The sequence below is a fragment of the Crocuta crocuta genome, unplaced genomic scaffold, assembly GCF_008692635.1.
Source record: "Crocuta crocuta isolate KB4526 unplaced genomic scaffold, BGI_CrCroc_1.0 scaffold147, whole genome shotgun sequence".
Classification (NCBI taxonomy): domain Eukaryota; kingdom Metazoa; phylum Chordata; class Mammalia; order Carnivora; family Hyaenidae; genus Crocuta; species Crocuta crocuta.
In genome coordinates, this window is record NW_027532594.1 from 6753220 (window position 1) to 6769104 (window position 15885).

Below are 15885 nucleotides of genomic sequence, written 5' to 3' on the forward strand. Positions count from 1 at the left end.
TGGGAACGTAAAAGCTCAGAGAGGTTAAGAGCTATTAAGTAGATGGGCCAGAATCAAAATCAAAGCCTGAGCTTTTCTGCCTCTGCTCTCCGTCTTGACCATGGTGAACAACTGACTTATTGTGTCTTATTGTAGTCTTTGCTGTAGGTTCTTACCTGAATGTTTGACTAATTAAGAAAACAAAATCATACATGAAAGACAATGACCAACATTTTCTTCTTTCAAAATTACAACCCCAGAATATCAGAGATAGTTTTTAGCTAAGATTTCTTGTACTTGTACTCCATTGGCCCAGATTTCTGCCTTTCCCCCCACTAGTTCTTCCATAATAATTGTTAATTGTCAATATATATTTGTTGTAACAGAAAGCTTTCCTTTGCTTTTGTGTAATTGGTTTTTATAAAAACTTTATTATTTTGTGTTTCCACTAGAGGGCAGGAATAACCACATAATACAGTGGTGAGAGGAAGGGAGTGAAACCAAAAAGAATCTGGGGAAAGAAGAAAGAGGAATGAAGTGAGATTGTCAGGCCCCAAGGGAAGTTGAGTTTTTAATGTAAATATGAAGTAAGCCAGCTGTAGACTCCTTGGTGTGTATTTTATGTATTTTATGTTCATATACAGTAAAGTAGAGTGGTGGGGAAAGAGCATATTATCAAGGGCTTCTGTCCTTTTAGGAAGTTCTTTTTTTTTTTTGGTAATTGGCCAGAAAGAAAACTTAGTTTATTAACTTTAGTGTTTTTATGCCAGGTGCCCATTTAGTTTGTTCTGAATTTTGCTTCTGTTTTGCTTTCTCAAATACTATCTAGGTTTGTAGTTAGTTTTAGTAGTTTTGCTTTTCTTCATAGAAAAATATCTATTTTTAGATTCAGTGCATCCTTTTTTTTTTTTTTTCATTTATTTTGAGAGAGAGAGAGAACGAACCCCAAGCAGGATCCACACTGTCAGCACAGAGCCCAACATAGGGCTCAATCCCATAAACGGTGAGATCATGTAGGTTAGGTAATGTATTAAATTTGGTTCTTTCTGTAGCTTTACAAAGGTAATCTTATTAGTCTGCTTGGGCTGCTGTAAAAAAATACCATACACTGGGTGGCTTAAAATACAAATTTATTTTCTCACAGTTCTGGTGGCTGAAAGGTCAAGATCACAGTTTTTGATGAGGACTCTTGCTGGCTTCTTGCTTTGTGCTCACCTGTTTTCCTTCAGGGAGGAGGGTAGGGAGGGGAAAGCAGGCGGGGGTGTGTGTCAGCTTTCTAGGATCTCTTCTTATAAGGACACTAATCTATGGGACCAGGGTCCCACCCTTATGGCATGCCTCATTTAACCTTAATTTTTTCCTTAGAAGCCCATCTCCAAATACCACCACATTAAAGGTTAGGACTTTAACATACGAATTTAGAGCAGCGGGGTTGGGGGCTGGGGGCAGACATTCAGTATATTATGACAATATTATTCTCATATTGTGGATGAAGGAGATGAGACCAGTTGAATAGTTAGTAAGTGGCAGAATCAGGATCTGCTCTATTCTCTAACTGTGGATCCCTTGGTCATTCCTGTCAACACGCAGTAAACCTTCTGTGTCCTTCCTCAGCATGTTTACTCATGGACAGTGCCACACATGAGATCCTATATTTACTTGGAATTGATCCACTGAAAAAAAGGTCCCATGCTGGGGCTTTATCATCTACCTCTTCTCCACCCCCTTACATGTATTTAACCAGGTTTTCATCTTTATTATTACTCATTAGTATCTTTCTTTTTACCTTAGCCATCATTCCTGCCCAGTTTAGTTCAGCTTTTTTGGCAGTGTTCTGAGTTTCAACACACTTTAATTCATTGCCCCTTCAGTGTTTCACATTCCTCCTACGTGTTCATTGCTTCTGTCCTGAAATGAGCTGTTTCTCTAAGCAGCCCTTAACATTTATTTTTTAATGTTCATTTATTTATTTAGAGAGATAGCATGCACACGTGCAGAGGGGCAGAGAGAGAGAGAAAGAGAGAATCCCAAGCAGGCTCTGGGCTGTCAGTGCAGAGCCCTGTATGGGGCTCAAACTCACAAACTGTGAGAGCAAAACTGTGTGAGCCAAAATCAAGAGTCAGATGCTTAACTGACTGCACCACCCAGGCGCCCCAAACCTGAATATTTTTAAAATGAGAAATTATTTTAGAAACCACAGTCTGGGTGCCAGGGATTGTTTCATGGTTGGTCATTGTAGGCGTTTTAGAGAACGGAACTGTGAAATAAAGACTTGTTTGTTAAGATAAAATATATCCTGAGTTCATACGAAACTTCCAACTCTAATTTAGGACACAAGGATCTTCATTGACTTCACATACGTACCTCCTTTCATCCATGACAGAAATCCAGGCTCTCAGTGATCCAACACAACCATGCATTTCTTTCATAATGTGACTGTTGAGTGCAGTTGAAGGTTTTGTTGTTTTACTTTTGGGATTTTTTTGCGGTTCTTTTTGTCTATAAAATACATCCTGTTAATATATGGTCAGATCACAGTTTTGTAGTCACTTGAAATAATTATTTTCTGTATGATTATTCTTTAGCCAATACACAGTTCATTTGTTTTCAATTTTTAGGGACTACTTTAAATTTTTCATTTTGAGTTACATGTTAAAAAACTTTTGAGGGATAATTTATATACAGGTAAGTCTACATATTTAAATATTTAAAATATTTTTTAATGTTTATTTTTGAAAGAGACAGAGTGTGAGTGGGGGAAGGGCAGAGAGAGAGGGAGAGACAGAATCCAAAGCAGGCTCCAGGCTCTCAACTGTCAGCACAGAGCCCGACGCGGGGCTCGAACTCCCAAACCACAAGATCATGACCTGAGCCAAAGTTAGACACTTAACCGACTGAGCCACCCAGGTGCCCCATACATATTTAAAGATTTGAAATTTGATGTTTTTTGACATATGTAATATACCTGTGAAAACACCACTGTAGTCAAGATACAGAACTCATTACACCCAAAAATTAGCCTGTGTCCCTGTGCAGGCTATCCTATTTCTATATTCTAAGCAACCGTTAGTTTGCTTTCTGTCATTATGGATTAGTTTGCATTTTATAGAGCTTTAGATAAATAGAATCACAGTATGAACACTCAGTATTACTTTTTTTGGTCTGGCTTCTTTCACCCAATTTGTTTTGAGATTTGTTGTGTGTATCAGTAGTTTGTTTCTTTTTATTGAGGAACAGTATTCCATTTATGGCTGTTTCACAGTTTATTTTGTCATCTGTCATTAGACATTCAGGTTGATTCCAGCTTTTGATTAGATCAAAGATTTTGATCAGTAGAGCTACTATGAACACTTACATACAGGGGATGCCTGGGTGGCTCAGTTGGTTAAGCATCCAACTTGGGCTCCAAGTTCAAGTCCTGCGTCGGGCTCTGTGCTGACCGCTCAGAGCCTGGAGCCTGCTTCCGATTCTGTCTCCCCTTCTTTCTGCCTCTCCCCTGCTTATGCTATGTCTGTCTGTCTGTCTGTCTCTCTCAAAAATAAACGTTAAAAAATTAAAAAAAAATTTATATACAAAGTTTTGTGAGGGTATATGTTTTCATTTCTTGGGGTGCCTGGATGGCTCAGTCAGTTAAGCATTTGACTCTTGATTTTGGCTTAGGTCATGATCCCAGCATCCTGAGATTGAGCCCCATGTTGGGCTCTGGGCTGGGCATGGAGTCTGCTTGAGATTCTCTCTCCCTCTCCCTCTGTCCCTCCCCTGCTTGTACTGGCTCTTAAAAAAAATTTTTTTTTTTTTTATCAGTAGAGCTGCTCTGAGCATTTATATACAGATTTTTGTGAGGGCATACATTTTTATTTCTTTTGGGTGAATACCTAGCTAGGAATGGAATGGTATGGTCATTTGAATAGTGTGTGTTTAATGTTTTAAGAAACTATTCTCCAATATGGTGGTACTGTTTTACATTCCCACCAATAGTGTAGAAAGAGCTCCAGTTTCACTACGTTTTTCAGTACTTGGTAGACTATTCTTTTAAGTTTTAGTTATTGTAATGAATATTGTATGCTGATAGTAATGTAATCTATGAAATAAAGTAGTGCTATTATTGAAATTATAATTTGCATTTTCTGATGATTAATGATGTTGAGCATCTTTTCATGTGCTTATTGGCCATTCATGTATTTTTGGCAAAGTGTCTATTCAAATCTTTGCCTTATTATTTTTTTTGGAGGTTATTTGTCTTGAGTAGGTAGGGATGTTTATATGTGTAATAAGGAAGGTGTGTGTGAGAGTGAGTGTGAGTGTGAGAGAGAGAAGGGGGGAGGTCCTTTGTCTCTGTCTGACATGTAGTCTTTGAATGTTTCCTCCCAGTCTGTGGCTTGCCTTTGTCTTTCAGAGAACAGAAAGATTTTGTTTTGTTTTGTTGTAAGAGAAGCTTTCCCTTTTATTTTCTTTAACATTTATTTATTGAGAGAGAGAGAGAGAATGTGAGCAGAAGACAGACAGAAGAGGGGGCGGACAGAGAATCCAAAGCGGGCACTGTGCTGACAGCAGACAACCCAGTGCGGGGCTCAAACTCACAAATGGTGAGATCATGGCCTGAGCCAAAGTCAGACAATTAACTGATTGTGCCACCCAGGTACGCTGAGCAGAAGTTTTAATTTTTGTGAAGTCTGTTTTCCATCTTTTTTTTCCTGTAATGGTATGTTCTTCCTCTATATTGTTTAAGCAGCCTTTGCTTATCCCAAGATCACAAAGACTTTTTCTGGTATTTTCTTGTTGAAATCTTAAGAGTTTTAGGTTTTGCCTTTAGTTATGATCATGAGTTAATTTTTGTGTATGATGTGAGGAAACGGCCAGTGTTCTTAAAACTTTCTACTTCAGGGCACCTGAGCGGCTCAGTGGGTTAAGTGTCTGACTTCGTCTCAGGTCATGATCTCACAGTTCATGGGTTTGAGCCTATCATCAGACTCTGTGCTGACACATTAGCTCTTTGCTGAGCTAATCCTGCTTCAGATTCCGTGTCTCCCTGTCTCTTCCCCTCTTTTGCTCACGCTCTATTTTTCTCTCTCTCAAAAATAAACATTAAAAAAAACACAACTTTCTACCATCAATTTTTTCCTTTGCATTCTTAAAAGTTTATGGAAAAAATACATATTACCATTGATTTGCATTACAAAAGCTGCTTCAGGGAAACTGAAATGTACTTATCTTGTTCCCCAGAAAGACTGACTGCAGTAATGCAACCAACACAATGAGGGGGTTTATTAACTTGGCCACTGAAGGAGAGTTATATTTTGACAAAATCATGGGAAACCTGTTCACTAATTATGATGCAAATTTAGATCAGACTACTTTGAAAAAGTATGTACTTGGTTTATAAAAATATCCCTGAGAGAATTTTGTTCGGGGGAGTAGGGAAGGGTGGTGTATACATGCGCATACACACTTGTGTGCCTATTTTATACACAATAGCGGTTTTCTCTTAGTTAACCGTGAGAAAGGAAAAACAAACAACAAAGGATGTGTATATCCATGCAAGGGGATTTTTCTCATCTGAGCTAATCGGAAGAGGGAAGGACAATGCTGGGTGGCTACAGATTGGGATCAAATGACTTTTCTGTTTACTACATCACTTGCCTTGGGGCAGCTCTTCCTAATTAATTAAGTTGGGTAAACTTTTATGTGTAACTTTTTCTTACCTAAATATTATTTGTGTATATTTACATTTAGCCTTCTCGGGGTTCAGTCTTCTTAGCTATAAAATGAGGGAACCAAACTTGATTGTTGTTTTTTAGACTTCTTTCATTCTTGTGCTACCTTCATGTCTTTAGCCAAGCCCACATAGTATTCATGGTGGTGTTCACCGAAGATGTTTCTTTATACTGACTCTTCTTTTTATAAAGAGAAACTTTATGTCTCTACCGTGAATGGCAAATGGTATCTGATAAAAAAATAAATATTACATGTAGATTATTCTGCCTGTGTATCATTTAAGATCACTTCATGTGCCACCAGTGGGGAAACATCCTATTCATGGATCTCAATGGTTCTTTTTTGGCTTTAACAATTTAGTTTGTTATTTTTGCACATTTAATTGAGATTTCTTATTAGAATTTTCTTGCGTCTTGGCTTCTACCATAATATAAAGGTCAATTTGATTTAACAGTCAAAGTTTGAACAGCTGTTTTTATTGGAATTTGCCATCCTAACCTACCTGTCTCATATAAAAAATTTATGCTTTGATTTACATTTTTAAAAAAAGTGAACATGCGTGATAAGTGTGATAGACTCTTATGCTGAGCATTGGCTGAGAAGGAGAACTTCACAACTGAAGAGTTACATAGCTTAGGGAGCTAAACACAGAGAGTAAGTCATGAGCTTAAATGGTAGAGGAATGAGAGTCTCAAACAGTCTTTGGAGACCAGGTTTTGTGCTACCTTTTTACCTTTTTAGGTGAGCAGTGTAAAATGGGGCATCGACAGTCTGGCTGTCTGTAACTGAATTTAACAACGTGTTAGTCTTTTTTTTTTTTTTTTAACCTAAAATTTGTTTCTAGATTTCTTCAGAGGCCCCACAGTATCAAACATCCGCCTGGCTGGTTTAGAGTATGTTCTGCACTTCACTGCACTCAATGGAAAGATTTACTTTCGAAGCTACAAGTAAGTGCGTTTGTTAGAGTAGTTTTGAATTCAGGGCTGCATTTTAGTGTTACTTCTATAAAGCTCAAACTTAGACTTGGTGTTTGGTTCGAAGTTTGGGGAGCTGGCAGACGGGCAGTGGTAGGCACAGTGGCTCTGTGCCAGTCTTCAGCTCTGTCCTTCCCTGCTCACGTCTGCCTCTGGAACCCCACTTTTCCAGGGCCCCAGAGCGCCTGGTGCTGCAGTCCTCCGAGCTCAGAACACTCCTTTATTGTGCAAGATCTCCTTCTTTTTCTTGACTAGAGTTAGAGCACCAAGTCACAGTTTTAGGCCAGCCAAAGCAAATCTCAAAGCCCTGAGCCTTCTGCGCCTGAAACCTGGAGTCTGAATGGAATGAGCAGATTCGGTGACTAGATTCATCTGACCCTCATCAGCCTATGCCTTCTACCCCTACCACAATATAAGCATAAATCCTAACCCTCTGGTTTTATTTTCATTAAAAAGCTTAATGACATGCTATAATTGTGCCTTTTGAGATCAGCATGATTTTTATTTCTTATTTAAAATAAAGTGTTGGCACTGGCTGATCAAGTCCACACTTGCCTGGAGAATATATTGACTTCCACATGCTGCCTTCCTTTGTACGTGAAATTCAGACCGATGTCCATTTTCGAGCTATGGTGTGGAAGCACAGCTTGAGAGCCACGGACAGTTCAGTGTCCGTGGTGACAGTGACTTGTGTGCTTTAGTGCTATCTGTGCAGCCACTTTTGGTGGATGTCAGCATTTCATCCATGGTTTAATAAACTGTGTCCACAACGTCGGGCTTGAACTCATGACCCTGAAAGCAAGTCACATGCTGTACTGCTGAGCCAGCCAGGTGCCCCTCATTTTTTTTTTTTTCTTTCATGATGGAATACTTGGTTGACTAGCTTATATCAATGATCATCCAAATGAAAGTAAAGTCACCTTTTTTTGTTAATAATTTACATCTTTGTCTCAATTGTATTGAGTCAAAGATACTCCATTCTTCTCACTGTATCATTGGTATCAGCACTTCTGTTTTTTTATTTTCCTATTGTTTATATAGAAATAATAATTATAGGGAAAAGGCAATAAAATATTCATATGATTGCAAGATGTAGTTAGGGATTTTATAATCATTTTTGGCTGGTTGAGACTGAAAACCCCTTAAATCTGTTTGATTTTCCCAACCTAACTTTGAGGCTCTGAAGAATATATTATAAAGTAGATGACTCCAGCTTGGAACAAGAAAGATGAATAATCACTAAATTTAAAAAAAAATCTTTTTGAAAACTTGTGTTAAGCAGTTATGTCCTAAGGGTATAAAGGAGCTAAAAATATAAAGATCAAAATCTTTGAGAATGAAATGAATAATAACATTAATCTAAAACTCTTTCATTGTAAACAATTTCAAAGACCATATTCACTTGTACCAGAACTTATATTTAGTGAAAGAAAGATTAATTTGTAAAGAGAGAAATACAGAGACAATAAAATGGTCAGAAAATTAGTAAATCAGACTTTAGAACATGGATAAATTAGTAGTGTGACTACATATATCCACCCATCCACTTACTTTAAGAAGAATTAACTGGAATCACTGTTAGGTTAGCATGGCATAACCATTTCCATCTCATAATGGAAAAAAAAAAGGTTTGAATTTTTCAGATCAGAGACCCTAGAGTAAAATTTTAATCCTTGGCATTTCATATAGGGCATGTAATACCTGTTAGCTGTTGATGTAAAGTAAAAAATAGACTGTGGGTGCCTACCTGGCTGAGTCAGTGGAGCATACAACTCTTGCTCTCGGAGTTGTGAGTTTGAGCCCCACGTTAGAGATCTTAAAAATAAGATCTTTAAAAAAAAAAAAGAAAATGTATCGTATGATTGAGAGAGCAAGCTGCTAGTGGGGAAAAAAAAATCACTAGATTAGCTTAGCTTGCATGGGCTGTGCCACACTTGGGAGAGGAAGAAAGAAGTGGTCCAAGGAATGAACATCGCCTCTGACCCTAGTGACTTGGCTCAGGGTCAGGCTTAGCCACATGACTTAGGCAGGTTACTTCTCAGGGCCTCTGATTTTCCTTTTCAAAAGGAAAATGTAGCAATGCTATTTAGGTAATTCTGCAGCCCCTCTGAGATCAACAGTAATTCCTTTATAAGAGGGAGAGGGCTGCGGATAGAGGTGGGAATATGCCAGAGAAGTGTGTCTGACTTTGTGTGGCTCTTTAGGCATTCTTGCAGGCTACACTTAGGTGTCCTGCACTTTCTTTTACCTGGAACCAACCCTTAAACAGTTGGTACAAGATAATAGTTAACATTGATACACATTATTTGTGAAGATTAATAAGGTTAATCTTATAAAATGGCTTTGAGTTTCTTGGATGAAAGGAAGTGTAAACATGAAACTATGTTAATATAATCTTTGATCTGACCTTTTGGCGGAATAAATCATTACCGATCTCTTCCTGTATATTGTATAACAATTCTTCATAGGTGAGTGATCATTTGTATTCCTTGGAGAATTTTATTCACTTAGAAAGTTAAAGTCTCTAATATGAAAATTATTAGTTAATTGCCATATTTGCCTTTAAGATGGCATTGGTGAAGTTTTATGGGGAGAAATATGCAAAACAAGAAGGATTAGTATACCTTAAAAAGCAAACAACATTATATTCAAGGACTTTAAGTAATGAAAACAGTATCAGAAGGGAGGGATAGGGAGAAAAGTAAGGAAATGAAACTTGAAAAAGAGTGTTAATGGCAGTCTTTCTCAAGAAATAGGCAAACAGTATTTTAAAACATACAGAAACTACCCATCAACATATTTAATAGCCTGAGCCCATTTGAAAACAAAGGAGCTGGGTTGTCTTTGTGTCTTATACTATATAAGCTTGCAGAATTGAATGTCACTTTTGATTACTTGGAGCCAAAACAAAACAAAGCTTGAGGTTAGTATCTGAGATGGAGATTAATAGGCATATGGTATAACACTTCTTGGCGTAGGTATTTGGCTAGAGACATGATGGCCTGGAATTGGAATGTCTATCTTTATTTATTTATTTATTTTAATGTTTTTTATTTATTTCTGAGAGAGAGAGAGAGAGAGAGTGTGAGCAGGGGAGGGTCAGAGAGAGGGGGAGNAAAAAAAGTCTGTTGTGAATGATAGAATGGGGGTGAAGGAAAAGGGTTTCAATTTTGTTCTTAACGGGTCAGTGTCAGTCTCTTCTTTTTGCTTAGCGTGATTACAAAAATCATTTAAAAGTTCTGTATTAATACATTCCCTCAATCATTTTAGATTCTATATTTCACTGTTAAAAGTTTAATTGAGTTGGGGGCGCCTGGTGGCTCAGTCAATTAAGTGTCTAACTTTGACTCAAGTCATGATTTCATGGTTTGTGAGTTTGAGCCCCACATCAGGCTCCATGCTGACCGAGTAGAACCTGCTTGAGAGTCTCTCTCTGTCCCTCTGTCTCTGCCCCTTCCCTACATTCTCTTTCTCTCAAAACAAATAAACTATAAAAAATATTTTTTTAAAAGTTTAACAAAGAGAAAAGAGTATAGGTCTATCCCCAGCAACCATATGTAGAAAACTGATTTCTGGAGAAAGTTTTCTTCTATTTCTATCCATTTGATCTGCCAGTAAACCTGCTCAGTGAAGTAATTCTTTTTTTTTTTTTTAATTTCTGAGAGAGAGAGAGAGAGAGACAGACAGACTGACAAGAGAGACAGACAGCGTGAGCAGGGGAGGGTCAGAGAGAGAGGGAGTCACACAATCTGAAGCAGGCTCCAGGCTCTGAGCTGTCAGCACAGAGCCCAAAGCGGGGCTCAAACCACGAAGCGTGAGATCATGACCTGAGCCGAAGTCGGACGCTTAACTGACTGAGCTGCCCAGGTGCCCCTCAGTGAAGTAATTCAGATAAGATCATCTATACAGACAGTATGGCACTATAACTTAATTCTTTGGTAAATGGCAACATGTATAGTTACACACACACGCGCACACACACACACACATAATACAGGTAGTTATGTGGAAATACTCTTAATTATATACACCACTCAAAAGGTTACTCAGGAGGACACTTGCATCAATTAAAAGGTACTTGGGTAGTGTGAATCCCTGAGGCATGCCAAGAGCTGTTCTAGATCTACAGCTCTTATATTTAGCTGAAAAATCAGCATTTGAAGTGGTGGAAACATTTTTAGTTTGACATTTTTATATATACAGGTTCCCTGATTTCTTAAGTAGTCTACTGAACACAACATTTTAATCAAGATATTAATTTTGGTATGAGTTCAGCTTTAAATATCCTCTATTGGAGGCACTGAAAGTGTGGATGCAAAAGCAGAAGTACGTGTGTTAGAACCAAGTCAAATGGTCACTGCCGCCATAGCTTTGAATTAGCTTTTATGAAAGATGCCCTGATATCACCAACTCTAGCTTCTAAAAGTATTTTCCCCACAGTGGGCCCGCGGCAGGCGATCTCTCAACTCTCTTGTATCGGAACCACCGTGCAGAGAGTGGCCTGAAGGCTCGTGTTTGGGCTTTTTCCCCTCTGCTTGCTCCCTTCAAGTTCCATACAAATATTCATGTTATCTTGTATTGTTATTAGAGCTTTTTTTTTGTTTAACACTTCTGCTTTTGACATATCCTGCTGGTATTCATTTTATTTTGTTCTTGTCTTATTCAATTGGGTATAAATAACTGTCTGATACAGCATATCTATCATCATGACTCTTGCAGCTAGTGGACGTACCTCCCATGGGTGGACTGTCTGCATGTGACGCATTTAGGGCCCAAAGGACTATTAATGAGCTTAGTATGCACATTCACTTCTGCTTCCTGGTGTTTTCTGCTCTTGGGTATTCCTTACTGTGCTCTACTCTTATGTTCTTTCTCTTCTCTCATGTCATTTGTTGCCTCCTTCCCATTCCACCTTTGCTGTGAAAAGTTTGATCTGTTATAAATATTGTTTTCATTCAATTCTTTTAGTCCATGTGGAGATCTGGCCACTGTAACAAATTGAGTCAACTCAAATAATTATCCGGTCTTTGAGTCGTTCTTGTGGTATGACTCACAAAAAGTTCTGACTGTGTCCTTCATCTGTTTGCACATCCAGAGCTATTTGGACATATGTTATCCAGAAAGTTGTGGTTTTGTTATATTTTAAACTTTTTGTTTAACTTTTTGTATAACTTTTTGTTATATTATAAGCTTTTAAAATTCATTCCAGTCTAGGGGCGCCTGGGTGGCTTAGTCGGTTAAGCGTCCGACTTTCGCTTAGGTCATGATCTCGCGGTTCGTGGGTTTGAGCCCCGCGTCGAGCTCTGTGCTGACTGCCAGCTCAGAGCCTGGAGCTTGTTTCAGTCTGTGACTCCCTCTCTCTCTGACCCTTCCCTGCTCACGCTGTCTCTCTCTCTCTCTCTCTCTCTCTCTCCCCTAGAAATAAATAAACCATTAAAAAAAAAATTTAAAATTCATTCCAGTCTATAGAGATCAGTAAATGAAATGTCTTTACCGTGAACAAAAATGGATTCTGAATAGATCTTTCAAGAAATAAGAATTGTTAATCATATAAACATGACATTTCAAAGGCCTAGATGAAATTGTTTTTATAATTAAGTAAATCTGTAAGATGAAGAAGTCAGAGGATTCCATTTCTTAAAACAGTTGCCTGTCTCACTTGCTGTTTCTTAACAATACTGTATACTTTTGTGTTTGATTTTTAAAAAACAGTGAACCAAAGAATATACTTGGCGTAAATGTGTAAAGCATTTAAGATGTTTAGCCTCCTAAAGAGGGCATCATTTTATGTTATGGAACTGTAGTTCTCTTGAACAAAAGTATTTGAGGGGATAAGGATTGCATCAAAGTCAAAGCAACATTTCTTTTTTTTTCTTTCTTTTTTTTGTTTTTTTTCTATTCACAAAGGTTGCTGTTGAAGAAGTCTGGTTGTAAAACACCAAGGATTGAGTTGGAAGAGATGGGGCCCTCATTGGATCTGGTTCTGAGGAGGACACATCTGGCATCAGATGATCTTTATAAACTATCTATGAAAATGCCAAAAGCCCTCAAGGTTTATAACTGGCAGATTGGTGCCATATTTATTTGTATATTCCACTCTTCTTTCCAAAAGATTGGCAGCGTAGTGTATTAAAGAACATACAGAGAGAGATCGATAAAATAGATAAAATTAGACTTTCAGAACAAAGAAAAGGAGGAAAAAGCAAATATGCCAAACATAAAGGATAATAAAAGATTTGTAGAAATCATGCATCAGCTACACATGGTAGCTTTCTGGTAGCCAAGACTGCCAGTTTTCACCAAGAAAGAGAATTGTTTGGGGCATGTGGAGATGAGGATTTAGAGCACAGGATATGTAACTCATACTTGTATAAAATGTGTTTTGACTTTTGAATGGCTTTGAAAAACAAGTAGAAATGGCTTCTCTGGAATGCCAATAAAGATGGACTAGATAGTCACAATTCCTTAAGCTAAACACAGGAAATTCTCTCACTGGATGACAATGGTTAGTGTAGTCTATAGTGTTGCTTTTCAAATGTGGTCTGACAGTTTACCTGGGAATTGTTAGAAATGCTGAGTCTCAGGTCTCTAGACCTATTGAATTATAATATGCATTTTAACAAGATCCTTAAGAGATTTGTATGTACTTCAGTTTGAGAAGAAAGTCCTGTAGGGTTATAGACTATATTATTGACTAGGTGCTCACTAATGGAAATTGTTAGTAAGACCTTTGTTAATTTTTATTAGTTTATGATAGTAGAGACCATTAAATATATATACACATATATATTCTTGTTTCATAGCCAAAGAAGAAGAAAAATGTCTCCCATGATACTTTTGGCACAGCTTATGGAAGGATTCATATGCAGAAGCAAGACCTAAGCAAACTACAAACCAGGAAAATGAAGGGGTTGAAGAAACGACCTGCAGAAAGGATAACAGAAGATCAGGAGAAAAAATCAAAGAGAATTAAAAAAAATTGATGGAACTTAGCCAATAACTACAGTGTTTTTGTAGTCTGTTTACCTAAGAGAGTTATCAAGCATCGGTCATTTCAGACTTTATTATATTATATATTTTTATAACATGGTAATTTACCTAACCTGTATGTTAAATATATTACAAATAGTAATATACTAGTACTAGGTTGAAAGTAAGCCTCTTTTTTTTTAATTTATATTTTTTTAATTAAAAAAAATTTTTTTTATTTTGAAAGAGAGAGAGCACAAGTGGGGAAGGGGCAGAGAGAGAGAGAGAGGAAGAGAGAATTCCAAGCAGGCTCTGCAGCATCAGTGCAGAGCCTCATGTAGGGCTCGAACCCACAAACCATGAGATCATGACCTGAGCCGAAATCAAGAGTCAGACACTCCAACAACTGAGCCACCCAGGTGCCCCTTTTTTAAATATTTTTTTAATGTTTGTTTGTTTCTGAGAGAGAGAAAGAGAGAAAGCACGTGCATGGGGGAGGGGCAGAGTGAGAGAGGGAAACAGGATCTGGCCAGCAGAACCCCATGTGGTGTTCAAACCCATGAACTGCAAGGTGACAACCCAAGCCAAAACAAGAGTCAGATGCTCAGCCAACTGAGCCACCAAGCATCCCAAGCCTCTTACTTGAGGCGTATCCTGGTGGGCCATTTTCTTTCTGCTCCCCTCCCGCCTCCTTCCTTCTCTTACCTCATTGGATTGGTAGGTGAGGAGGCATCTCCAGAACGATTGGGATTTTAAAGAATTTCTGGGTTAAGCTTTCAATAAAGGGAAGAAGCCATGGAAAGTAAAATTGGCCCAACGGAACTGTATACACACTCAGTATGAACTACCTGGAAAGTTAACCCCATCTCCCAGCGCATACCTACACCCTGACCTTTGTTTTTTACCTTTCTGTTGTTTTGCCAGAAATTTTACCATTAGAAATTCATTAGAGATTTTTAACTTTGTGTCTTAAAACATTAAAGCATGTCCTTACCTGATCATTGACATATTCCCATAGTATTGGGGGTTTTTTTGTTTTAAGTTTTTATTTAAATTCCAGTTAGTTTACATACAGTATAATATTAATCTTAGGTTGTACTATTGGTTACCTTGAGAGCTTCTGCCACTAAGCCCTATCCCCACTCCTGTGAGAGAAAGGCAGAAAGGGCTAGGCTAAGAGGAGAGAATGGGAAAGTTTTGAGACAGAGGGCACTTTAGGGTACTGAGTGGACCTAGGTAGCTAAAGGTCACATGAAGGCCCTGGGTGTTTGCACAGCAAGTGGGAATAAGCCAAAGCCAAAGAGCTTGTTTTGAAATTTTCTTTAAGATGCGCCTTGTGCCTAGGAAATGGGAAGAAACTGCCTACTTCCTCCTCTTAGTGCTGTATACTTGGTTTTCTTAAATGTCTAATGTTTTTTGATTCTGTGTCAGGGGCCTTTGTGCATAGTTATGAAGGTTTGCTGACACTAAGCAAAAGCTAGAGCCTCAGTTTTACCTTCCATATCTTTTCCCTTGTAAACCCATTCCTTGGCCTTCCCTCTCCCCGCCCCTTTCCAGATGGCTAATACCTCTCATAAAAAGGGAGCTTGTATTATTCATTTACACTTCTTGCTTGATTATACATTTACCCAAAGACCGTCGAATTTTAGATCTGAAGCAGGTGTTTATATTTTGTACTTTATGTCTGAATGGGGAGGAAAAAGTTAAAATAATTCATATCCAGCCATCTATAAGTAAATGGATAATAGGTGGGGAGAAGGGAAGCCATGAAAGGGACATCGTCAAATGCTGAATGCAGAGTTCTTCCCCAGTGCCTGACCTTGGGCTTCCAGCTAACACTAAGGGAAGTAGTGGAGGCGCCTGGGTGGCTCAGTTAGTTAAGCATTCGACTTTGGCTCAGGTCATGATCTCACAATTTGTGGGTTCGAGTCCCGTGTTGGACTCTGTGCTGACAGCTCAGAGCCTGGAGCCTGTTTCAGATTCTGTGTCTCCCTCTATCTCTGACCCTCCCCTGCTCATGCTGTCTCTCTCTCTCTCTCAGAAATAAATAAAACATTAAAAAATTAAAAAAAACAAAACAAAACACTAAAGGAAGTAGTGATGCAGCAAAGCAATGGGTCACATTAGCTACCTACAGGAAATACTCTGTCATACCTTGACCTCTATCCCAGCAATTCAACTGATTTTAACGTACAAATGGCCATATTTTTGGTATGTGGGTCATTGTCTTGGAGTGTTTGTTTTAAAC

The 15885-nt window shown here is 38.3% G+C and overlaps 1 protein-coding gene across 2 annotated transcripts in view; it reads left to right on the top strand.

The window, feature by feature from the left end:
* Positions 1–13668, top strand: part of RPF2 (ribosome production factor 2 homolog) — a 33698-nt gene extending 20030 nt beyond the window's left edge. For both annotated transcript variants that reach the window (XM_077780009.1, XM_077780010.1), the window contains 3 exons: positions 6539–6641; positions 12576–12720; positions 13472–13668. In XM_077780009.1, coding sequence (XP_077636135.1) covers positions 6539–6641; positions 12576–12720; positions 13472–13651 — 428 coding nt within the window. In that variant the 3' untranslated portion in view covers positions 13652–13668. The remainder of the gene's footprint in view (positions 1–6538; positions 6642–12575; positions 12721–13471) is intronic.
* Positions 13669–15885: the final 2217 nt, after the last annotated feature.